Source organism: Anopheles coluzzii, chromosome 2 (genome assembly GCF_943734685.1).
Source record: "Anopheles coluzzii chromosome 2, AcolN3, whole genome shotgun sequence".
NCBI classification, from domain to species: Eukaryota; Metazoa; Arthropoda; class Insecta; order Diptera; family Culicidae; genus Anopheles; species Anopheles coluzzii.
Genome location: NC_064670.1, coordinates 118,993,631 through 119,018,391, shown reverse-complemented (window position 1 = coordinate 119,018,391; position 24,761 = coordinate 118,993,631). Strand labels below are relative to the sequence as shown.

At 43.6% G+C, this 24,761-nt stretch overlaps 2 protein-coding genes across 10 annotated transcripts in view; one reads left to right on the top strand and one right to left on the bottom strand.

Moving 5' to 3' along the window:
- Positions 1–24,761, top strand: part of LOC120947909 (probable beta-hexosaminidase fdl) — a 359,113-nt gene that overhangs the window by 93,013 nt on the left and 241,339 nt on the right. The gene's annotated exons all lie outside the window — the stretch shown is intronic.
- The window catches only part of LOC120950018 (Down syndrome cell adhesion molecule-like protein Dscam2), a 106,877-nt gene that overhangs the window by 49,064 nt on the left and 33,052 nt on the right, over positions 1–24,761 (bottom strand). For all 9 annotated transcript variants that reach the window (XM_040367731.2, XM_040367728.2, XM_040367732.2 and 6 more), the window contains exons 3-5: positions 9,376–9,497; positions 5,121–5,242; positions 1,994–2,052 (exon numbers count right to left, since the gene is read on the bottom strand). In XM_040367731.2, coding sequence (XP_040223665.1) covers positions 1,994–2,052; positions 5,121–5,242; positions 9,376–9,497 — 303 coding nt within the window. The remainder of the gene's footprint in view (positions 1–1,993; positions 2,053–5,120; positions 5,243–9,375; positions 9,498–24,761) is intronic.

The window sequence follows — 24,761 nt, the reverse complement described above, 5'->3', positions numbered from 1 at the left end:
AAACTGCAAACCGTCGCTGGAATAGCAATGTTCATTCATCGCTTCCCGTTTCGCGCTTACCCGTGCACTCGCTCGTGAATTATTCAGCACCGTGGGATTGTTTCTTTTGCAATCTTTTTTCCCGAACCCGAAACAGTAACAGCCCTCTGAATACGGGTGTTTTGTGGGGATTGGCTGAAGCACAAAAGTTTGTCCTTTCCTTCCTGCCCGGTGTGGAACACTGCTTACGATAATTAAATAAGCAACTGATAGAAAAGGATTGGCCGCAATCGGTATTCGGGCTGGGCGGTAATACAACTTTGCAACGGAAGCACTGCCGCTAAAGCGGTTCGAGACTGATGCTGCTGGTGCTGGTGTTTGCGGATTACATCAGGTTTTTTGTTGCTTTCCTGCGTTTCTTTTCGTGCTTTGTTGGTCGGAATGGCAAAACTTTCAACGTGGCGTACGATGGAGTTGCACCGCTAATGCAATGCTGGCGAAAGTGCTTGGCGTAATGCGTATTTATTTTGTGTATTTAGTTTGCGGTAGTTGACGATGGATAAACGATCTGTTAAAGATGTTGTTTGCTTTCTTTATTTCTTCAATGGCAATCAGATAGGTTGTAAATAATGAACTTGCTTTGAAGATGCTCTGTAACATCAGTACAAGCCATCGTCATAGCCAAATGGCAAATAAATGACGAAAGTTAAAAAAACGCCCGAATATATGTAATTTGCATAACATAGTGGACACATAAGGCTAAAAATTATTTAAAACGCCTAAAAGTATGCAGTTTGTATAACATAGATGAATTCTTAGAATTTAAACATGTAAAAACGCCTAAATGTATGCAATTTGTATCCCACAGCTCGTTACGGGTTGGTTAATGTTTCACCAGTAAAATAAGTGACAGTAAATCATGCGCCAAACTATACATTTTGAACATTTTAGTTCCAAATTCCCTCTGTTTATGCCACTTCAAAATTGCTAGCATGTAAATGGAACTAAAAGTTTTGAAAAGCTACAAACAAACTTTAGTGCTTTTGTTTTTTCCCCCTATTTCTATTTGCACGTCACTCACTCTATCCATCCAGCTGTAGCAAAACTTTCAAAAGCTACACACTCAACGACTCAACTCGTCACACAAATTTTCATCCCAATTAGCATACGCTACCAGCAGCGCTCGGTGGAGTTGTTTTCAGCCATCCGGACAGTTTGAAGAGGGTTCGGCTACGATTATGCCGAATAGGACGTAAACGCTTCCGTAAACGCGGCGAACGTGTGCGTTTTGCTGTTCCATCAAAACTCCCAGCTTCTGGTGATACTTGAGCACTTGCTAACAAACTTTGCTTAATAATTCATCAGCTCCACCAGTTGGGCAAATTGTACGCAATGTACGTGTTCATTGACACCGGTTTTTGTCGCAGTCAACGGAAGCTAACCAACAAATAAAAAGCAAAAAAAACAACGGATAACTGTTCTCACAAACGCTCGCAAAAGTAAAAGCAAAAATATTCCCTTTCGAGAGCGTTGCCACCACAAAGCGAACGAAAACGAATGAGGGCGAATGGGAAAAAAAGTGTTTGCCAACGGTGGTTTCGACTCAACCGCGCTAATGAAGCCGTCCCTTAATTAGGTAAAACTTTGTCAGAAGTAACTCCCAGCATGGTGGGATTGTAACGATAGAAGGAAAAAAGTGGGAGAAAAATCGCCCATCAACTGTGAGCGAAAGCCCACTGGGAAAATCTGTCAGAAAGTGGACTCAAGTGGGAGGCAAAACACTGTCAATGATATTTGCTGTGGGATGGAAAGTTTGCTTGTTTTCCTCTTTGTTAAAGTCCTTGGGAAAAGCTTCGAATGAGCTTTTTTTAAAAGTGAATGGCATGGAAAATGTTTAAACAGATTCATCATGAGTGATTGATATTTGAATAAAATTAACAAATAAATCGTTCAGTCGCTTCAGTCCAGTTTCTCGCAATCATCATCCTGCATTCTCTGTCGTGCCATTACTCACCTCCTTTGACGTGCACCTCCCGGCTTAAGATAGTGCCGACTAAGTTTTTTAATTTACATCTGAAAGAAAGTGGAAAAAGAAACACAACCTTAGCATGATTTACTCTTCAAAGCAGGTCAAACCAGGAAAAACCACAGCTCACTTCTACGGTGAAGTGGAAAATTTATACCATAGAACAAAAAAGATAAAAAAGAAAAGAACACGATACAAACCTTGGCAAACCACGGTGTAAAACTACAAAAGTACAATCAGTTATCGGATCGGATGGAATTTAATTAAAAACTTTAAAGCATCCCCGGGCGCAACGAAGCACAACGAGCGGGTCAGGCTGCGGCACGAGATAGGTAACCATTTTGCAGCGTTTTTCCTTTGATCAGTGCGGTCGTAACCGCAGCGCAAAGGATGGAAGCATAATTTTCTCTACGATTTCTTAGTTGTGCGGTCGGTCATTGCGGCTTCAGCGTAGTAGCGTGGAAGGGAAATAACAGAGTACAGGATGGAGGGGCGAGAGCTTTCAGTACAAGTACACCCTTATTTCTGCCTAACAAGCGCACGAGCATTGTAAAAACTTATTGAAGGATGGCAAGGATGATTCTTAAACAATACCTGTCTGGATAGGGCTAGCGTAAACTTACGAAAGGTGTGTTTGGTACGCTCTACCGATTAGCAATCGTTCTTCTATTCATGAATGTTGCAGACACTTTAAAATACATGGCAACGTTGAAAAACACGCCCCTTCCTATGTGTGGGGTGTAATATTCAAGTGCAAAATTGTTTATTACATTCCTTGCCAAGTTAGTGAAACGACAGAAAACGCTCAAAAGGAACGTCTCTGGATGAGGCGCATTGCCTACATCTAGGCGTTTTGAGATTTTGGCCGAAGCGAAAGATAACACCACGTAGCGCGATAAATTATCGGGTCGATTTTAATTAAAATCTCTTCCAGGGAGGGGGAAGGGGAGCAGCTTCTTAAAGTTAGGCCAACACCAGCGTTGGGATGTTTGGAAAAGTTGGAAAACGCATTTTCGCCTTCATTCTGTTCGCATGTTTTTTTTTGTAATCACGGATCAAACAAAGACGTCTGTTCCTGTTCTTTGGCTGCTCCCTGAAGTGGTACAAGTTTTTGTACGCTCAAGAAGAGAGATAATAAGAATACATTTTATAACTAGGGATTATCGGCGTCGTAAGAGCGCTCAGTAGGTCTATTTTGATCATGTCGGAGCTTATTAAACTGCAGTTTGAGGAGTTGGTAAGCATAAATGGCTACCATTTGTATTGTAAGCACATAATGGATTCATTTTCAGCTGAATCGGCAACGAAAGAAAAAAAAACACAGGTTGAAGTAGTATAGCAGTATAGGCTGAATAGCATTCCACATAAATTATACTTCTTTTGCCATGTAATTAATCAAGTATTTAGCTACATTTATAGTACATTTTCAATAAATCATTGCATTGCATTCCTTTAGCAGTTTAACAATACCTTGAAGGGCTCTTTGCTAATACAAAAAAAATTCAGCTTCTTTCCGTACCAGTTCTGCAACCGAAAATTACTTTAAAAGTGCCACTAATGCCATCTAATAGCATTCTTCACCGCTTTCGGCAATGGCGCGATGTATTTCACTTGATAGATGTGAAATGTTTTATACGCTGACGCTACAGAAACAACAAACAACGCACAAAAGCGGAAAATTATGTCCCAAAATGCACTCACAAATTCTTGTACTTTTCCCGGAGCTCCATTCCAGTCATAACTTCGACAAGCTTAGCATCACGCACACTTGCTGACATTACCATTAGCAAAGTTTTACAACGCCTCTAGTACTTTCGGTCGCCCGTTCGCCGTTCAACAATTTACAACCGTGTGCCGCCGGGCCGGTACGGCAGCGTGCGCGCTTCTTCAATCCCATTCTGAAGCTTGCCTACAAGCGCCTGTATTTATGTGCGGCTCGTAAATCGTTGGCTTTTCCCTAAAATCTCGCACAGCTACCTTCGCTCCAGCTGGTGGCAGCAAGGAGGGGCAGGGACGAAAGGGGAAATATATTATCCATGCCTGGTGCGGACATTGGACAGCACAAAGTGAGTGAGATAGAGAGACAGAGTGGGAGAAAAAGGAAAGCTTCCCACGAAAGAAAAACACACAACAAATGACGATAATGATGGCAAATCAGACAAAGGAATGCCCGTTGCCTTGAGCGCCGTGCTGGGCGACCGCAAGCAGTTGAAGAAACAGCACATAAACCCTTAAGCAGTGCAAGAATGTCCAAAAGGAATGCCGGCCCCGTAGCTAACGATAATGCGACCAGACAGGACGCGCAATAAACGCACCACGTAGGGCCAGGATCAGGAAATGGGGAAGAGGTTTGGGCAAAGTAGGAAAATTCCTCATCCCGCGGTGCTACTGGAGGAATTGTCATTTTCAGGTGACGCACAGGAGAATTCTTTTGAAGCAAAGGAGTCGTGTCGTCTTTTTTTTGCTACCATTCTGGGTTGTGACTGGCCAGGCTTAAGTCCGGAACCCGGACATGGGCGAACAAACGACGGTCCTCGTGCATTCTGGTTCCACTGACGGTGGTTGAATTTTTGCTCGGCATTTTTAAAAACCCAGCCCAAACCCACGGCCACCGCTCAACCTCACATTGTGGGCAGGTTTGGTGAGGGTTTGGTGCGATAGCATCACCATCATCATCATCATCTTGCGCTCCCATTTTTATCCGGTATATTCATAGCCATGGTCACGGGGCCGTATGCAGCTGACGTTTGCATATTGCGGGCGTAAGAAACGAACAAACAAGCGCGCCCAGAAATCAACGACCGTGCCAGCTCGGGAAGGACAAGCAGAAAAGCAAAACGAAAGGACATGATTGTAACGGTCTTGGTAGGGCAGCATTTAAAACCTCTGTTTGTGAGGGTGAAAAAATTAAAAGGGGTGAAGAAGGGTACAAAAAAAACTGCTACGTGCGAAATAGTGCAGCGTTAGAAAATGGGGGTAAAACACACACACACACATCTCCAGCTGTGAAGCTATCATCTGCAGCAGTGATGAGCAGGGACTGAACTGTCAACTAAGAAAAGCTAACGAAGGAATACACAGACACACACACACTCATATATACACATGAACTTACCTATACACTGTGGAGTGAACTTCGTGACGAAATTTGTCCGCAGAAAATGGATAAAAAATCAGACTTCCGTTTGGCAGCGTGTAGACCAGCTCGTGATTGGTGGTCGCTACCGACCACTCGACCTGGAAAAAAATGGAAAAAAAGGAGAAGAAAAAGATAAAAAACCCACGAAACATTGTTCAGCGCTAGTCCCTTAAAAAGTGAAAAATGTGATCAGCACGAAGCTGATGGCAAAAAGTAGAAGCGGCTAAAAGCGGCTACCGGATTTAGGAAGTGAATGACCCTACAGGGAAGGCGATGCGATGGATGTGGGGAAGGGTAGGGATTGGGTTTGCGCTGGTCTAGACAAACGATGGCTGCATATGATAGCTGTTTGAAGAGAGCATGTCGCCAAATCGAAGCATAATGGTTGCCATGCTGCTTTTGCGAACTTCGTCGAATGACGCGCGTCTAGACACGTGAGAGTGCTTCAAGCGTGCAGCAGCAGCTCTAATGGAACTCGTGAATGTTTAAAATCAATCAAACAAATATTAACATTTACTGTTTGGTTTCGACTGTCCCGGTGGGCCTTTTTTTAAATCGCATTGGCTCAATAACGTTATGTAATGTTGGATCGAGTGTGCATGATGAACATATTAAAACAAAGCTAAAACTACATCCAAATGAACAGATTTCTTAATATCAGGTTTCAGAAGATACATGAATTTCCATGAGATATATAACCCAGCTTGTTAAGTTATCTTATTCTGGGAAAATCCTCATAACATTCTGAACTATCTCTAAAGTTAAATATACCATTATAATATCATAATCATAGGAAAAAAATCAAGGATTGATATTGAGACTACCAAAAAGGATAGTGATATTGGTAATAGAAAGGTGAAATTACAGATCTCAAAAGCAGTGACTAATACTGGGATCTTGATAGGGATTAAAAGAGGCCAGTAATACATATTAAGACTGTTGCATGTAAGCGCCACTGTTCATGAGCTAAAATAGAAGAAATGGAATAATACTCTTTGAAAGACTTGTGGAAGGACCTGGAGTAGACAGGGAGAAATGTGGTTATTATCAGTTATCGAGATTAACATGGAAGAATAATAAGAATGTACAAACAGCTGTTGTGAAAATCCCATTATCGTTCACGCCGGAGCTTTTCATTAGTTGTACCAAATTCACCTGTATGCCACGCACCTAACACAAGACATGGCTTTGTAAGCGTTGTAAGCGTAAACGAGTGTGCTGAAATCGAACGACAATTTCTCCACACTCCCGAAATGCCATATGCCCCTATAATCTCCCTGCTGTGCAGATTATACACCCAAACGCGCGACGCCAGCGGCGCAATGATTGTGTTGTGATCCTTCCGTAACATTAATGACGGCCCCGACACTTCGCTAATGATTTCTAATCCGGCACGTTTCAAATAAGATTAATCGGAATTGCCAATCGTGTTTGGAAAACGGTCACAAACACACACACACACACACACACACACACACACACACACACACACACACACACACACACACACACACATACCGGGCCGCTTTTCCTGGTCGCTGTGTAAGCTGAACTGCAGAGAAACGGTCTCTCCCTTTCTCCAAAGAAATTCGTCCCTTTTTTCTTTTGGGATAGTTTTTGCTTTCATCTTCCACGCCACACGAAAAGCGATCCGAAAGCCATTATGATGCTTTTGGGGTTGGAACGTGTGCACCAGGGAAAAGAAACGCAAGCGATGGGAGAACATGATCGTTTATGATTATGATGCTATCCCGGTGCCGATGTCGTGCGCGGGTAATCCGATTCTCCGCACCATAAGGATGGGTTATGATGGCTGCGTGACCAAAATCTGAGCTTTCTTTCCCCTGCTTAATCGTTGCCCTCTGCTTAATCGGTACGGCACATGTTGCATTGCGAGTTTGTTCGGTTAAAAATGAGGAAAACAGCGAAGGACGACAGAGGCACATTCCAGCTCCAAAATGGGGAAAACGATCGTCTGGCCAGTTTGTGGTGCATTGTGCGAATATAATGAAATAATCCTTCTTTCATTTCCTACTTCCGATTGTATCCTTTGGGAGGGGTCAAAACAAGAGCCTCTCACGGGCCTGTAAAATTGGAAACGACGTAATGAAAACGTGAACAACTGCACAGAAAAACTGGTTGGAATTTCCAGCTCAGCAATTACGCAACATACCATACCGCAACGGTGGAAAATTGAAGTTTTCTTTCCTGCCTCCCTGCCTAAGCTTTAGCTCACTTTGCCTTTCCGGTGCCGCTCGCTCCCTCTTTCCCTCACACAGTGCCGTTCCGTTCGATTGAAATTCGAAACGACTTTCAATGAGCTAACGAACGGGGATGTTCCTGCCTTGCCAAGCCTGCCTGCCATACCTTCCTGCGGTTTACAGGACCGAGGACCAACGCATACTCCTTCAAACGCTTACATCACTTCCTCAGGAAAAGATTGAATGGGGGAGGAAAGCACGCAAAAGACGGAGATTTTTCCTTTACGCCAGCGAAGCGCTCTTCAGAATCGATTTCCTCCCGTCAACACCAACAACACTCTTGTGGTGGTGTTATACCGTGGCCAAGAGGTGGTGGGGGGAATAAATCTCGGGACGAATAAAGGTACGAAGGAAGCGAAGCGGTGGGTGTTTTCTTTTTTCGTCCGCCTGCTTGCTGTTACTCGAGAACAAAACCCGAACGCTGCACGGTGGGCGGTTGGGCACGTACCCGACGATAGCGATGAGAAGAAAATTAATAGGAAATTATTGTCGTCAATCAATCGAAGGATTAAAAGGATGTGCAGGCTTGGTTGCTGTGTCCACTTTTTTTTCCTTCCATGACTCGCAATGGCAAAGCGAACGAAAGCGGCATAGCTGAGGGAAAACTTCATTTGCACTGACGTGCCCAAGACCAAGGAAGCTCGATCATGGCACGGCGCTGGTTCGATTTCCTTTGTCCTATAGGAAGGAGCTGGGGTAGACATTCGACTCTCAGTGTACGCGGCCGAAGGGAGTAAATTAGAGTTGCAGGCTTAAGCTTTCGCCATGACTTTTGTGCCTCGGCTGATTGCGTTGGTTGAGCGGATTCTGTTTTTGCTTCCCTGCGTTTATAACCCGTTCTTAGCGAACTATTTCGTCTCTCTGCTACGTGTCCGGCATACTTTTCCGGATTGGCCGTATTTTTTTTTGTGAATTTTAATTGAAATACTTCACAAGTTCAGTTCTTATTTTGCTTTCCTGCTTCCTACTCTTCGTTTGGCAGGGAAGAGACGTTTTAGAAATGATGCAGAAGAGTTCCTCTAATTGAAATAGGAAATCGAGCATGTTAATAATGATCGCTGAAACAACATGCAACTGCAGTTTACAGTTCATAAAACATAGTGTAAGGAAAAGATTGCATCAAAATAAGAAATTAAATGAAATTACATTCAAAATAATAGGAACACTAGCGCATTCCTCGTTGTAATTGATGTTATGAATAAAAGGATTTAAATCATTCCGACAAACATTCCTGAATAATGTTGTTTCAAAGCACTCGACAAACCGTCGTCTTGCTAGCATCAATCGCAAGGGCTTAATTAATTGCCTTTTTATGCTCGCGCTTGCAAAGATCGACCACTTTTATAGTTCCGAGTAAAGCTCTTTCCAGACCAGAGCCACTGGACTGGAAAAGATATTTCATTTTACGCGATCGACTGCTATCCTTGCCATCCATTTGATGTTATCTAATGTTTCACCATTACGGTTGATATATCTATGGCGAGAGCGATAGGCACACACACACACACACACACACAGACACACACACACACACAGAGCTTTACACAACCCTGTTGGAACAGTGAAGCAATTCAAAGATGAAATGATTTCGTGAAAAGCTTGCTGAAACGAGCGGGCATGTAAAAACCTGCCTACCACATCCAATTTGCTCGCTCTTTCGCCCGCCCGACTCGGCTATCAATTGTAAAATGATTTAATATCGTAGCACAGAAAAGCATAAATCAACCCACTGCGCACTGCAGCTGTGTGGGGGGGGGGAGAAAAGCAACAGCCATAAGAAATTGATCGGCTTTCTTCGTCTAGTGAGGGTTATTGAAGCAAAATAATGTTTCAAAAGGGCCAATAAAATAGACTAGCAAGGGAATTGAACGAAAACATATTTCAATGAGCACTAACAGACGAAGCAATGGATTATTGTTCCCAACCCCTTCTAAAAGATCAACAGTAAAGTAAAGTGACTCGCTACTTACATCCGGTGGCGGGCTGCCATGTCCGGTACAGTCGATGAGGCCGCCAGAGTTGTTGGAGAATTCTACCTTGTACGGTGGTTCGGCCAAAAACACCGGCCCCTGGAGATCGAGCAGAATGACGCCTGTGGGACGGCACGAAAGAAAAAAAAGAAGGAAAGAACGAGAAAGTGGAATAAAACGTTAAAAAATGTTTTCACGAATGAAAAATCAACCAAAAGTGGATTGAATGAGTGAGCAGCAGCAGCAGCAGCACCAGTAGCTAGTGAATAGGGACGGGGGATGAGCATAACTGTCGTCGAAAAACTTTCTTCATTGCTCGCCCAAACGCCAAACGGTAATGGTTCAATTTGCAAATGGTGGAAAACCCCCCACGCGACCATAAGGTGTGACTGTTTGATGACGAGGGTGAAGTTTTGGGGTGGATGGTTGGGTACAAATTTATTAGCAAGATGCTTTCCGTATCTTTGGCACGGTGGAAGAGAAGTGAACTATAGGTAATGGGTACGTTAAATTTTATATTAAAATAATTTTTAGAAAAAGTTGTTAATTACATTAAATGAGATGCAAAATTTTTGTTGATTTTAACGGACTTTAATACATGTATCGACTGGTTTGATATTCAGCTTAAAGCAACTTACTTATTTAAACAAAAAATAACACGGTAGATGTATAAAAGTGTTAAGTTTTCGCACAAGAACGACACACATTTATCCATTCACCTTCCCATAGTGCATGGTGCTTCCCGAGCGTTGAACGAGTTAAGAAAAATGGGCATTTTTATGTAATGCGGACATAACTTGTAACCGCAGCATCGTGGCCTCACAATCACACCGCCACCACCACCACCACAAGACGTGGGCAAATTTATGCGCGAACAAAGTTAAAGAAAAGTAACTTCACACAAGCAAATGGAGCGGGGCGTGAAAAATGATCACCGGTAGCCGGGCGCTCACCTGTGTGCTGCTGCAATTCCATTAGCTTCTTGCGCTACCAACACCCACCCCCAGCAAGACGGTGCAGAAACAATAGAAGCATCATTAATAATTGCGTTTTATCCATTCGTCCGCACGTTTTCATTTTGAGCCCACCTTCCAGCAGTCGCAGCTACGTTTTTTTCTTCGAGTTTTACAAACCGGCGCTTCGCCACGTAAAGTGAAGCATTTTTCAAATGCCGAAACCACAACACTATCAATTTGTAAGCCGTTGTGTCTGGTGTAGCCAAGGAAACCGTCAAAGCCCAAGGCCCGAGATAGCTCTCTGCCCGTTGCTAAGGCAGCATCGTCTACTATGCCCTGCCTCCGAATGGTGAGTGAAATTCCACCATTTATGAAATATATTTCGCAATAAATCAGTCCCCTATACACGGAGCCATATAGACACACACACATACACACACACCCATAGGAGACTGCCCGTTGACGCCCTCAGGTGGGCGAGAAATAGTCATAGTCTGGCGGGGTGGTTTTCTTTATGCTTGGACCCCGTCTAACCCGCGCGTCATTTGCACACGTGTCGGTGAAAACGGTGAAAAGCGACGTGCTAAAGTGGTGCAAGAATTTGAGCTATTTTATTTACATTCTCCCACTTCGGCGAGCACTTTCACACACCGTTAGGATGGTGTGTATGTGTGTGTGTGTGTGCGGGTGTGTTTGTTGGCATGTTTTTGTGTGCTAGAATTGAATATATGCGACTGTGTGGTACACATGCTCGCTCCCCGTTCGGTCGTCAGAAGTGTCCACACGCGCGCACGCTCTCAGCACCTCATCCTGGCAGCCTTACTGTCTGATCCATGTTTTTCAGCTTAGTAACGGCACGGGGAAAAAACATAACCACTACTGCTCTCTTCATACTTCAATCTCTCTCCTCTTGCACTAGCTTCATCTTTCTACTGGATAAGAAAGTAGGAACATCGAGAGGACATCACCGGGACAGCTGCAGCAGCAACAGCAGAGTTTAGCACACGAGTTCGAGAAGGTGACTTTGCTCGTTTGCAAAACTGCTTCTGAAGCTCATCATTTAGTTTCACCTTCTGTTCCATGTGCTCCATTCCGTGGCCCGAGTCCTTTCTAGCAGCCACAACGGGATGATTCAACTTGCTGCGCTGCTGTTAAAGTGAAAATCGAACCGTGTGTGGGGAGGAATATATAGCGAACAAAAAGGGACTTTCCACCTTGGGGGACTGTTTGTACGTGTGTGTGTGTATTTGTGTGAGAAAAAGAGAGCACGAAGAAGCACAGTGCCAACCACGGGATCTGCACGGACCATTACCAGACCCCGAGATAAGACGATTGAATAAAAATGAGGATATTACTTGCCCCGGGAGTATCGTACACAACACGGCGGTTCTCATCCTTCGGGGCGTACCCATCTTATTGCGAGGGACGATATTACTAAGCTCTGTATGTCCTTATGTGTGTATGTGTGTGAATGTATGTGTTTGTATTTTTATTTCGTGTCACGTCGATCGGTGTGTTTGCTGTACCGCGCGCACTAACCGCCTGCCAACGGGGACCGAGAGCTAACCGAATCAACCGTGGCCCCGATTCGGTAGCATTCACATCCATAAATACTATTCGATATATTGTTGTACTTACAAGATTATAGACTTTTGCTTTATGCGGAGTGCTAGCGGGGACGGTACGTGACAATTCACATCACCATTCAATGTTTTCGGACCGGGTAAGAGGAACCGAGAAACCTAAAGGAATGTAGGAAATGGCACTTGGGGAAGTAGAGCAAAAGAATGATCATTTGCAACGCAACGTTGAGATTGTGTACCTTTGGCTTAATGATTATTCAGATGAACTTATCTGATCCTGCTTAACGAGCTTGCAAATTGCATATTTTTGAGAGGTAGAGAGAGAGAGAGAGAGAGAGAGAGAGAGATAGCGAGAGAGAGAGAGAGCGAGTGTGACAGAGAGAGAGAGAGAGAGAGAGAGGGATATTGGCGTTTGCGGAAATGTGTAATTTCGTTATGCGGTTCGTGTCCGTTTTATGGTGCCTGGTTTGTATCGAGCTTTTAGAGTTTCTGTTGTTGACAGAATCTGGAGAATTCTTTTAATCATTATTCCACTTTTTTTTACTAAAAAGTTCGAGAGACAATCATAATAAAGTTGGTTTTCTGTTTGATTCTGATGGAGATTCTTTGGACTCTCTGGTAATTAATTGAACACTTTGACCTTTGTAACTCAACCTTTCAACATAACTCCGACGCTGTTATCCAGAGATTTTATCCTAAATGCGCTCGAGCAGTCCAAACCATCCTACAACCCTGGACCTAATAGTTTTCCAACCGCAGTTCTTGCCAAATGTAACGAAGTTTTGGCCGGACCTCTGGCTCGTATCTTCTCACTCTCGCTCAATCAGCGTATGTTTCCAGCAGCATAGAAATCGTCCTACATGTTTCCTGTGCATAAAAAGGGGGATAAGAACTTAGTGGAAAACTATCGTGGCATTACTACACTGCCGACGGGTGTTAAGTTTTTTGAAGTCGTCGTCCGGAACTCGCTCGACTCATTCTCCGACTACAAACGTCCTACAAATTTCTGTTGATAAATGTTCGTCGTTCATGCCCGTCATGGGTTCAAGCCCCAAATAGACCGTGCCGCCATACGTAGGATTGACTATCCTGCTATGAGGGGAAATCAATTAGTCACTGAAAGCCAAACCAACAAGAGGTAAAGGCAGGCCTTGACCGACAACGGTTGTTGAGCCAAAGAAGAAGAAGAAATGTTCGTCCATGTCGTTTCACCGCTCTAATTGTCTAATAGCGTTTAATTACTGCATCTCCGGTATACAATTACAACACAAAGCATAGATCACTTAAAAAGAACCGATGAAAAGGTTCTATTGGCATCACAAAAACTATTAATTCTTGCAACTATTAAGTCTCATGCATTCATCTATTTAGAATGCTTTGATGCGACGTTTTTCAACACATCCTTTCACAGCTCCAACACATATTTCAACATATATCAACACAGTTACTTCTGTAGAAACACTATACCTTCGGTCACTTCAATCGTTTTACTTACACCAAAGCTGAACCAAAGCATACGATCCTACCGTAAATATTGCTCCCAGGAGAAATCATTCTGATTGCCCCGTACCAGTCTAACTCCCGCCAGTGTCCCCAACGTAGACTCCCCGGAGATACTCCGGGTCTTCCCTACCTTTCCGATGCGAAACAAAAAAAAAACGAATGATGCATCTGTTCGAACAGTGTATGCAATAAAGAAATACCCCAACCGAGCTACTATTATCAGTGCCACCTTTCAAGCAGGAATTCAAGCACGACCGGACACTGGTGCTCTTTGTTCCAGCGCTCGACTTACCATTCCATCTTACCGCACATTCGATTGATCTGTAAAATATTGGACCTTTTCCTTTCATTTATGCCTTGTAAGGCGCTTTCCAAGCAGACGGGAATACAAAAACGCACCAGCGGCTTAAGAAAAAGAGTACACCGTTCCACAAAAGCAGCCGTTCCACAAGGCAGCGGATTGTACTCCAGGCCGTCGCAATCATCAAATTGCTTCAAATTGAATGGTCTGCAAGAAAAGTGTTCCGAAAGCGATATGGAAGTTCCTTGTTGCCTCGCTAGCGCTCTTTCTTTTACTGTGCCACCAAACGGAAGCGGAATTTTCAATGTGCAAAATGTGCCCCCGGGACGGTAGCTCGCCGGGCTCGCCGCATGGTTGGAATAATAAGAATGGTGCACTGAAGGGAATGGCGCGGCAGCTACTAGTTCAGAAGCAACATTTTTGAAGGAGCAACACAAAATGGTGAGTCATTTTTACTCGACTTTTTCCACCCATTGTGTCCCATGCCCCCCTGTGTCAAGGCAGGAGATACACATTGTGGCAATTGTACGTCGGCCCCATCACGCTCATGCAGGGGAAAGGCGACCGAGTAAGGAACAAAGTCGGTGAAGAATAAATAATCCACCCGATCGCTACTTGCTACAGTCAACATCCGGGGCTGCAGTTCGATATTGAAGAACGAACGAACGAAGTCGAAGGGGGAAAAAGCCCTTTTGCGTTGATGCAAGCGTTGGAAAAGCATGGCCAGGGAAGGAAAAGTGAGAGCTATGAAAATATAAAACGATGCTTCTGGTTGCAATAAGCAATGTACCGCGTTCGTCACAATCGCACTCTCTCCTTCTCTCCCTGGCAATACAAAACACACACTGAATGGAAATTCAGTTTCTGGTTTGTTTATTTTATGAAGTTATCAGAACGGTTGTTGTTCCGCTTACAGCCAATCCCCTGATCGGGGAGTTTTTTTTCCTCCTGTCTGTAATACTGCCTGTTCCATCTCCCTTCTTCCCATCTCCCTTTTTGGCGGTCCTGATAATGGTTATACTTTTCAGCAACTTACTCCACTCCACGAGGAGAGCTTCACAAACCGGCTCGCCGATGCGGAATAAAAGATGAAGTAGCAAAGTGAAGCCGGGGCGGGATGGGTTTGAATGGGGTTTTTGCTGTGGCGAGTGAGCCCGGCTATACAAGTGACGAATCCTGCAGCAACAAACCCGCAAGAAACACTGCTGCAATACACATACAGTCCGCACTGAACAATCGTTTTTCTGCTTGCAAAAATTGCATCCCGATAAGGTCGGTGAAGATTTGCAGATACGGAAAAATAACAATAGTTTTGCCTCGCCCATCCACTCTTGTTGTGCTGCTTGTTTTGTTTAGATTTGATGCTATCCCGGAGTAAAGGCAAATGGTAGCAAACAAAACCGCAAACTTACTGAAATGCGATTCTCTCTCACTCTCTCTCTCTCACTGCTTTCCACCCCGTGGCGCTTTTCTTCGTTAAAACTTTTGCGCTGTATCCAGCACTCGGCGACTCGGCGACCGGTGGATGGGCGGAAATTGGCTTTAGCGTTTTGTGCCTTTATCTGCTTGCTGGTGGGAAGTGCTGCCTTTTTTCCCCTACTTTTCGTTTTCAGGTTCACTTGTGATGACATTGCAAAGCTGCTCGAATAAGAGCCAGCTACAGCTTGTCGCGCAAATAAGTATGCACCACCACCGAGTGGGAGTAATAAAAGACGTCTCCTTTCGACCACAAACCATAAGGGGAGAGTAAGGGAACAGTTTTCACAGTACGATTGGTCGGAAAACTTGCTAATAATGATATCAACAGTTCCGAGAGCTGAACTGTGCCACCCGCTTCATTGCGTTTTATCTCGGAATTGTTTGTATATATATATACTTGGGTATACTTGGTGGATGTTGCTGCTGCTGGTGGTTGTTTACGCTCCGGTATCAAACACACACACACACACAAGCATACCACCACCAAATCACCACCGCAACCACGTTGTCGTTCCGTGTGCGATCGTAGCGCACCGTGAAGGAGAATCAGCAACCCGAACACCCGCAAAGATAAATATCGTATACGCAGCGGAAAAGTTTGAGTACGCGCATCAGCGTGGGGCGGTCGGTTGGTGGAGCTTTGATTTGCAAACTCCAGCCCCGGGCGGCCCCAAACGTCAGCGGAAAAGTTTGCAGCGGAAGGAAAGGTGAGGTCGCGCTGTGGTCGATGTGTGAAGATCAGAGCAAATGCGTGCACCACGAGAACGGTGGAACTCCCCAATCCGATCTAATGTGATGTGCTGCACACACAGCGCAAACAACACACACACACACGCGCGCGGTGTCCGTATGAAGTTTCTTCAAATGGATTGCTATAAAGTTGGAAATGGATTTGTTTTTCTGCTCGATCGAGCAATACGTGTGGCGCGGTTTGCTTGGGAGTGTGTTTATTTATTTTCAAGACTTTCGAGAAGATACGTTCTGCTCTATTTGTATGGATTTAATTGGACAAAATCCTCTGTATGTAACATAGGATACGCAAAAAGGCATAAACCTACCAGCGTATTAGTTAATTAGAATATTCGTAAAAAAAAGTATACAAAACCAATTCAAAAACAATGTTCTGCATTGTCTCAAACCCTGCTGATCAACACGGGAGGGGATTCATCAAAGCGCTGTGCGCAAAGCGCTAAAGGATTATCATAAAGGACCGACTTATATGTGTATTACGAAAATAGTCTCGAAAGTCAATTTGTGTTTCAACGAGGACGACCTAGTCGAATCAAATCACGATCGTTCTTGGAAGAGCCGGTATAACGTTTACATTACAAAAAATATAATTTTATTCCAATTGGTACAGCTGAAAAAAACTAAGACAGATATCTGCTGGTTACCTACTCTTAAGCTTACTTGCAACAATAAATCTGCGACCTTGCGAGCTACCTTCCGTCAGTTATCTGGATCATTCGCCATGTCGGACATGCTTGTAGGCATGTTTTTAAGTTTTACCTTCAATTTTTATCAATTTATCCTCAGTGTTCGCAACAAAATCCAGAAATTCTTGAAAGAACGCAATTGGGGCAACCAGGGCCATTTCCTACATTGATCTTCTTTGAATTGCGGCATCAGTGTCTGTCGGTATGAAACCAGTGGACACGATTTTCGCTTCCCGGCATGTCACCACAATATGCCAGTCATGGGTTCAAGCCCCGAGTGGACCGTGCTTTCATACGTAAGACTGATTATCCTGCTAAGGAGGAATAAGTTAGTCTCTAAAAGCCAAGCCCACTAGCGGTACAGGCAAGCCTTTACCGACAAAGGTTGTTGTGCCCAAGAAAAAGAAAAAGAAGAAGAAGACAAGTAATTTTATGTTTCACAGGAACTTTTTCACTATTTGGCCGGTTGCGTCGACTGCCCAGCTAAGCGAACGTAGCTATGTAGCGACATTTACCTTGTTGTCTTCATTTTCAGCATCATTTGGAGCTTCTTGTTGCTCAAGGCCGTCGGCCATTAGAAATCGGGCGGTCTTTCGATGCTCTGATTGTTGTCTGCTAGTGCCAATATGTTGTACACTTGTGCCTGTGCTAGTACAGGCTTATACGACGTCCACAAACTGCCGCACGATGTCCGTTTCCGTCACGCCGTGGTGTTGCTTCTAAACGAAGTTGCTTTACTTTTTTGGCCATCACGGTTAGATTTTGACTGACAGAGGTGTCACATTTTGTCTGCTGACACTTGCGGTACTATTATTGATACTGTAATTAACGTTTCATTAGTGCTTCACCCGCCATAAACCCATAAAAAATCGAAAAACTTTGTTCATTTTTTAAATGTAAACAGTGTATGATCTTTGTCTTTGTCTATGTAGTCATTAACATTAAACGCAAATTATTGTTTTTGATTAACTGTTTTCCTTTCAACATTCACATTTCCCTATTACATCTCATCGCTTTTTCTCACTTCATATAAACTTTCATCCCTAAACAAACGCCGAAACAAATCAGATTATGCTGTAACAACTCATAAAACACACATTCAGAGCCAAACTTCAACCAAACCCACTGACCGACTTGAGCAAGTAAAAAGTAAGCAAACACAAAAAAGCATCTCCAAAAAACACCAATGCCTCTGTTCCGTACCATCTGTTCACTCAACTTCCGGGACTCCGTCCCCGTGCTCAAACACCCAAACACATCGAAAAGAGAAAAAGCTTGTCGTCGCATAAAGCTCAGGTCATATTTACTAACTTCATTTCGTACACCGCCAGCTTTCTACTCTAACTCTCGTCTCGTTTTTTACTCCTCATTCCTTCCTACACTATGCTAAAGAACTACTGCGCGGAGTCGGGGGAGGGCGAACAACATGAGCACATGAACCTGAACGGCGCAACATACTTTGCCGAGCTGTTTTGTTTGCTCGGGCCCACTATCCCCCGTGCCCGAGCACCAGAAACAAGTGCATGCAATGAAACATTCATCTACTTCTGACTCGAATCTGCCTCATCTCGGTGTGGCTCGATGTATCTTTTTTCCCTTTTTTCATACTTTTCCGTTCCGGCCAAACATATAGAATGTTTTACTTCTTCCTTCCCTCCTCCCATGGCCAAACCGAAACACGGCCAAAAGTTTCCCTGTACACGGTCGCTGTACAGACTGTTTAAGTTTAAGCCCGTGAACGTGAGCGTGTTTTCTTAGCTTTGCTAGCTGCCAACTCCTCTCCAAAAAAAAAAACGGAGTAGGTGGAATAGCTTTTTCCCCCATCCAAACTGGCACACAGCATAAATATGCTTGCCGGTTCATTTTTTTTTGTTCGTTTTTTACTGTCACTGCTTTCTTTCCCCCCGCGCCCAGCAAGTAACCAACTTTTTCCCTTTTCGCCCATATCTTTGAACAAGCGACGAACCCGGCCTGGCTGGTGGCGGTGGCACACAAACACAATTTTCACTATAAATTATGATAATGTTTGGATTACTGTGCTCGCACAGCGCACGGCTTGGCACAGTGGCATCATGTGTGCAAAGTGGGAGAAAAACTGGTCGTTTGAAGTGTTCAGCCATCGAATGTACGAGCAACACGGATTCAAGACGCGCGCGTGTGCTAACGTCGCTATCGTCGCCACCTCGTGTGGTGGACGACGACGTGAGGTTTGGAAGGGGGGTTCCGTCACTGGTTGTTTAATTTGCGATTTGCATCTAGTGTAAGACGGTTGTATTTGCATATGATTTGCGTACACAATACTACTGCCTGCTAGAGCGTGTGTTTGTGTCCAGATGTGTGTGAATGTACTCTGGGTACTGGATTATAAACACTCGTACCTCGTACGCTTTCTTCGTTAAATACACATTTATAGTGAATTATTTTACCATAAAATTCATATGAGATAATTCTCCAAAAAAGCCATAAAAATACATTTCCATTTACACATTTCAATGTGCTTTAAAAATGCTTGATAAAATTAAAACATTCACTTGCGCGGTGCACCAACATAAAGAACGAACCAAACAAATGCAGCCCTCTTAAACTTGTGCTGCACAAAAAAGCAATCGGCACTGTACCGATTTCAAACATGATTATCAGGTCGGGAGAATATTTTTATTTCATTTCGTTGCTGCAAGCCCGTTCCATTGTGGATGTTCTGAAATTTCTGCAACTCTGCGCCCCGCTGCATGTGAGGTTTCGGAAATGAAGCATAATAAAAGCGCGCTCGAAAAAGAAAATAAAGCAACAAACAAACATCCAAATAAATACAGCCGAGCACCGAGTGAAAACAAAATAAGGAGCCGAAAAGTACGAATGGCACGAACAGACACGCGCGCGTACACTCACAAAATCCCTCGGCTTTTTTGTATAGGACGAAAGAAAAAGTGGACCTATTTTCATATGTCGTCTGTTTTTATTTATTCAATCTTTGCGCGCGCGCCCGTGTGTTTGGCGTTGGTGTGTGTGAATTATTTTTTTATCACTTTCCTGTTTTAAAAACATTCCACCCATCGATCATGCGGTACCGTTTGCATATTTTCTATTTTCTCAAACCCGTCCGTTGCGTTTGTCCGAGTGGCCTTTTCGGTCGCCGCTTCCAAAAGCAATAACATATGCGCGGTTGCATATTTTTATTTCCCAAAAACGCCTAGCATTTGAAGCGATTGCAGTTGCAGTAGGGAAAAGCAACTGAATGCTTTGCATTTCGTAATGCAAGTGAACGGGTAGGTCTTTGTAGTTGTATTATTTATGGGTGCGTTTGAAATACGGGAAGATAGAAGCATCGTTATGATTTTAAAACAGCAGGATGTGCGGTAATTGAGTTTGTTTTGTATAAGAATGTGCAAATATAAGCACAAGCTGACATAATATAATTAACAATAAATAAAAGCTCCAGCAGAGAGGCAGCAGTAAATTACAGCGATTGGCAAAGCACATATTCTCACAGTAATATGCTAAATCTTTTGAACAGTAATTACATTAAAATCTCGCGTAATTCGTTTGGTTTACAAACTCATCCTGCTTCAACTGCGCCCCAATGCAATGCAAAAGCGCTACATGTTTATCTCACCCCGTGACGTTAATAACGTTGACATCTGTCACCCGTAATAAAGCCATCCCGTGACACGATCTAATCAACGGTTGAGTGACATCTCACTCATGGTCGGAAGAGCACTGCGGCACGACACCCAAACCATTTCCTCCATTCGCTCCGGAAGCTGAACAGTGAGCATAATTAGCGAAACAAAACGCTCGCGGATGTGACCCGAGCCCAACGGGGCCGGCACGGAGCAAACATCCGGCAAAGAAGCACCAAGGAAGGAAACACTTCCAACAACCGGGGAGCGGTTGTTTTGTAGCAAATTGATTTCAATCGCAGGTGAAAGCAAATTCCGGTGCTGACAATCATAAACTGTGCCGGGCAGAACATGAGGCCTGCAATGCGAAAGAAACACTTCTCCCAGTCTGCCCGACGTGCCTGCCTGCTCCGGTGTATTGATTTTATGTAAGCACCTTTTCCCTTGGCCCCACCATCAGTGTGAGTGATGAGCAGAAGGGAAGACGATACATTGCCCGCTTGACTACGTAACAGGCAAAACTAATTTATCCCTTCAAGGCAAAATGTCGATGGCGGTGATGCTGGTGGTGTCTTATTGATCTAGGCATTTATAATGCAAATATCTGCATTATGCTTTGGAGACGGTCGGTATTCGGTCGGTTGAGTCGCAGCAGGAGCAGTGAACGATAAATTGCTTCAGATGTGTTGGGTAGGTTGGAGGAACGGATGTTCAACAGTTACATGATATGTGGTGCTATAAAATCATTTATCGAACATGATCCTATGGCAAGAGTTCATCATTGTTCCTCTGTGTTGGTGTGAGAGATGACAGAGATGTAATAATGCGGTACTTTGTGCATGTAATAAGCTCAAATTAAATTTGTGTATGCTTACAGAACAAATGCATTTTAATAATTATTGAATTTGTTGAAGATTAATTCTGTCATGATCAAAAACAGCCGAGTTACTTATTTTTTGTTTCTATTCCAGTCACAACTTTTACTAAAAATAAGGCTAGTTCGAAGGAATGATTGTGAAGTTACTTTCACTGGTGAAGTTACTTTGCTGAGCGCCTGAAGGTATGTAAAATGATGGTTTTATATATGCACGTAATATTGCTTAATGAAAGAAATTCTATGAATATGTTAATGCTTCTTATTAAACAAATGCAGCAAAATACCAGCGTGTTTTGCCTACTATCAGGGCAAGCAAGTATAGTAAGGGTTACACTGAGATAGAAAAATAAAATTACCCAACGATGTAGTATACATTTAGGCGCATGTGTCTGAATAAATTTCCAATCTGCTTCATCCAAAAGAAAACCCTCATTGAAAGCAGCCATTTTTCAACAACAATTTCTCAGCAAACGAACACCATTCCCGTGACCTTTTTTTCTCAGAAAACTCACTTACGTATCATCACACATCACCACTGTCAGCACGTGAGCGCAGGGTGGCCTGATGATATACCCGTAGCCCCCTTTTATTCTACCTTTCCAAATTAAGCACCAAAGCAGGAAGTCCGAGGGCAAGAGGTCGTTCTAAATATTTAATACACATCACATCAGCAAGCATTGGTATCGTAGGCTTCGAATATTACTGCTCACTGCACAAACACACACTGTAGGCAGGCGGGCGTGTCACAAACCAAACCGCACCCCGGCTTGACCACACTTTCCCAAAAAACCGGCTTCCTGTATGCATGCTTATTACAATGCGGCTGAAGAAGTGCACGAAACTCGAGCCGCCCTTGTCAAAAGCGCGCGTCACGCCGTTGTTGCATCTTGAAGATGCTTTCGAGCTTGGCGTTGCTGATGGTGCAAGTTGATAGTGGCCGTGATGCGGTGACACATCGGGCATAAACACGTGTGCGGCAGGTGCTTCAGAGCTGCGCACGCCCCATGTCTTTCCTTCACAGAGCGCACAGGAGTGCATTCTCGGGTGCCAGAAGTTTATCTTTCTCATTTATCTTACATCAAATTACTGTTTGCTTTTCTGCAGTGCCGTTGGTTTGGGTATGGGCTGCACTTGTTTTGTGACCGAAAAAAAGGGAGCGTCTGTTCTCCCAGCCGGTTCGTGGCGCTGGTGCCGAGTTCGTGCGTAATTGTGTAGTTGGTGAAGTGTCGTAAAGCAAAAGAAAATCTATTAAGCCGAGGGGGTATGGTGATGATGCATAATGGAATCTTTTAATGGTTGTTTCAAATTCTTTCTTTTGCACAGCAAGACGTACATTGTTCAACGTACAATTCCTTAAGGACTGTGTAAACGTATAACTTTTAGATTTTAATGAAAATATACCTTATTTTAGTCCAAATGGAATAAATGCCAAACGTTTCAGTACATTTTAACAGCTCTCTTTTCAACGATAAGCGTTCAATCAAATTGTTCTTATTTTATTGAATATTCTTAATAGGTAATGCACTCAAAAGCTTTAAGCTATAATGTTCACAATAAATTAAAGGAAAAAATCGTCTTAAAAGGCATTTAAATTTAAACGACCGCTTTGCAGCTGTAAACCGGCGGATCTGCTCTCATAATTTGTTTTTCATGTCTCCATAAATCAGAAAATGGATAAAAGACATCAGCCCGTTTTAGTAGTCCTTCTCGGTAGGGGCTTAAGAAGCCAAATGTCTCCTTCCACGTTGATTACACTAGGGTATTGCGCTAACCTAAGTGGGAGGATTAAAGAGATGAGGGCAGCTGGCAAAGTGCTTTTTATTTGAGGTACGTTCAGACTACCTTAACAAAAACTATATTTATATTTATTTACATATTTAATCCTACTATGTTCCAATAAATGCAGCATCAATTGCAAAACTCACTTCATCAGCTCTCAACCTTTTAAAGAGCCATTTAATATTAAAGCATTCGAGTTGGTTGGTGCATACCTCATAAGCATCCCTTCACGAGCATGTCCGAAAGTTAAAAGCTCCATCTTTACCTTCGACCCACAAGGTGTGTTTGCGGTAAGCCCATGCTCTACACGAGGTGAGTTTCTTCCAAGTAAATAACCATATACAATCGAAAGGCATTACGAATTCATAATATATTTGTTCGGGTGCTTGGTGCACAAACATCTAGCCATTTCGTGCCACCGGGTTTTTCCCTTTCTGCCCGCAAACGGTAACGACCCAGCGCGCCGCAACTGTCGGTTGCAGGTGAGCGAAAGCTGCAGTAACAGCGCACACCGGTGAATAAAATTATCCAAAAATGTATTATTTACGCTCAGTCACAACCAGACACACGCATACTCGCCCCACAGGAAAAATGGGAGAAAATGGGTTTGCTCCTGTCGGAACCCACTTCAATGAAAGCTTCCGTTTTATCGTACAGAGTGGAAAAGGCATACCTCATACTATTTCTTCTTCTTCTTTTTACGGCAGCTACCGATGGTTTCCGTATGACCGAAATTTCGACCCAAAGCTAGCATTTGGGAAGCGAAAGCTAAGAAGCGAGGTCGCAACCGAGATTTACCACAAAGTCACAGGAGTGGAACGCTCACGAACGCAAAATCAAAACCACAACGAGCTTCACGAGGCTCGGCAATTGCAACAAAGGCAAATTAATTTCGGTTTGCATTAAGACATTCTTAACTGTTCAAAGGAATTACCTTCTCGTTTGAGTGGAGCACTTTGTTCGGCTCAAATGCAGCAGCAAATGCAGCAGCTATTTTAAAATTGCAGATGGAACCTATACCCTGTGCAGGAGTGTCTTTGCTTATGGTGAGGTGAAAAGTCGGTACGGTATTTTAATATTGCAAGATAATTGTTACAGCTTCTAGGGTAGCGTATATCAGCATGAGATGGTAGCAATTCCGGGCTATCAAATACAGAGAAAATCTCAACATCACTCAGTGCCTCAAATGGGTTACAACAGCAGCTACAAAGGGCATAAATAATCGTATTTTGTTAAGTGAATTGCATAACTTTAGGCGAGCTCGGGATCATGCGTCGTGAAAAAAGCGTTTGAAAGTCATACAAACGATCCCTTTCAGAGAATTGCCTTACAAACGGTGCTCAAAACGGGCCTGTATCTAGCAAAACTAGCTCTCATGTAACCAACGATGATGCTTACACTAACAAACCAGAGCCCTATTTCCAATATTCACAAGTATGCAACCATCCCTATCCATTCATCAAAATGGTAGGCAGTGCAAAGAAATGTAAGGCTTCCACTCCATCCTCTACTTAAACATCGATGAGAGCCCAAGTTACTGCGCATTTTCCACATCGATAATGCATGAAATAGAAGCGCACCGTACGGATATCGAGTTCCACACACTGGACTCATAATGAGCGGCACTTCTTGTGCAGAAAATCAAATCGAATCAGAAAAACATTCTGTTACGTTCAGTTCGCCCTCACTGATTCCATTCGCTCGGTTGGCTAGAAACCCTCTCTCTCTCTCTCACATGCTCTCTATAGCCCAGGATCGTTGCATAAATCCTAGCAAAATCAATAGCGATAAAAATGGTAAGCTGACAGCTTCCACAGTTCCCACTTTGCCAGAGAAACGGTCCTGCCACTGC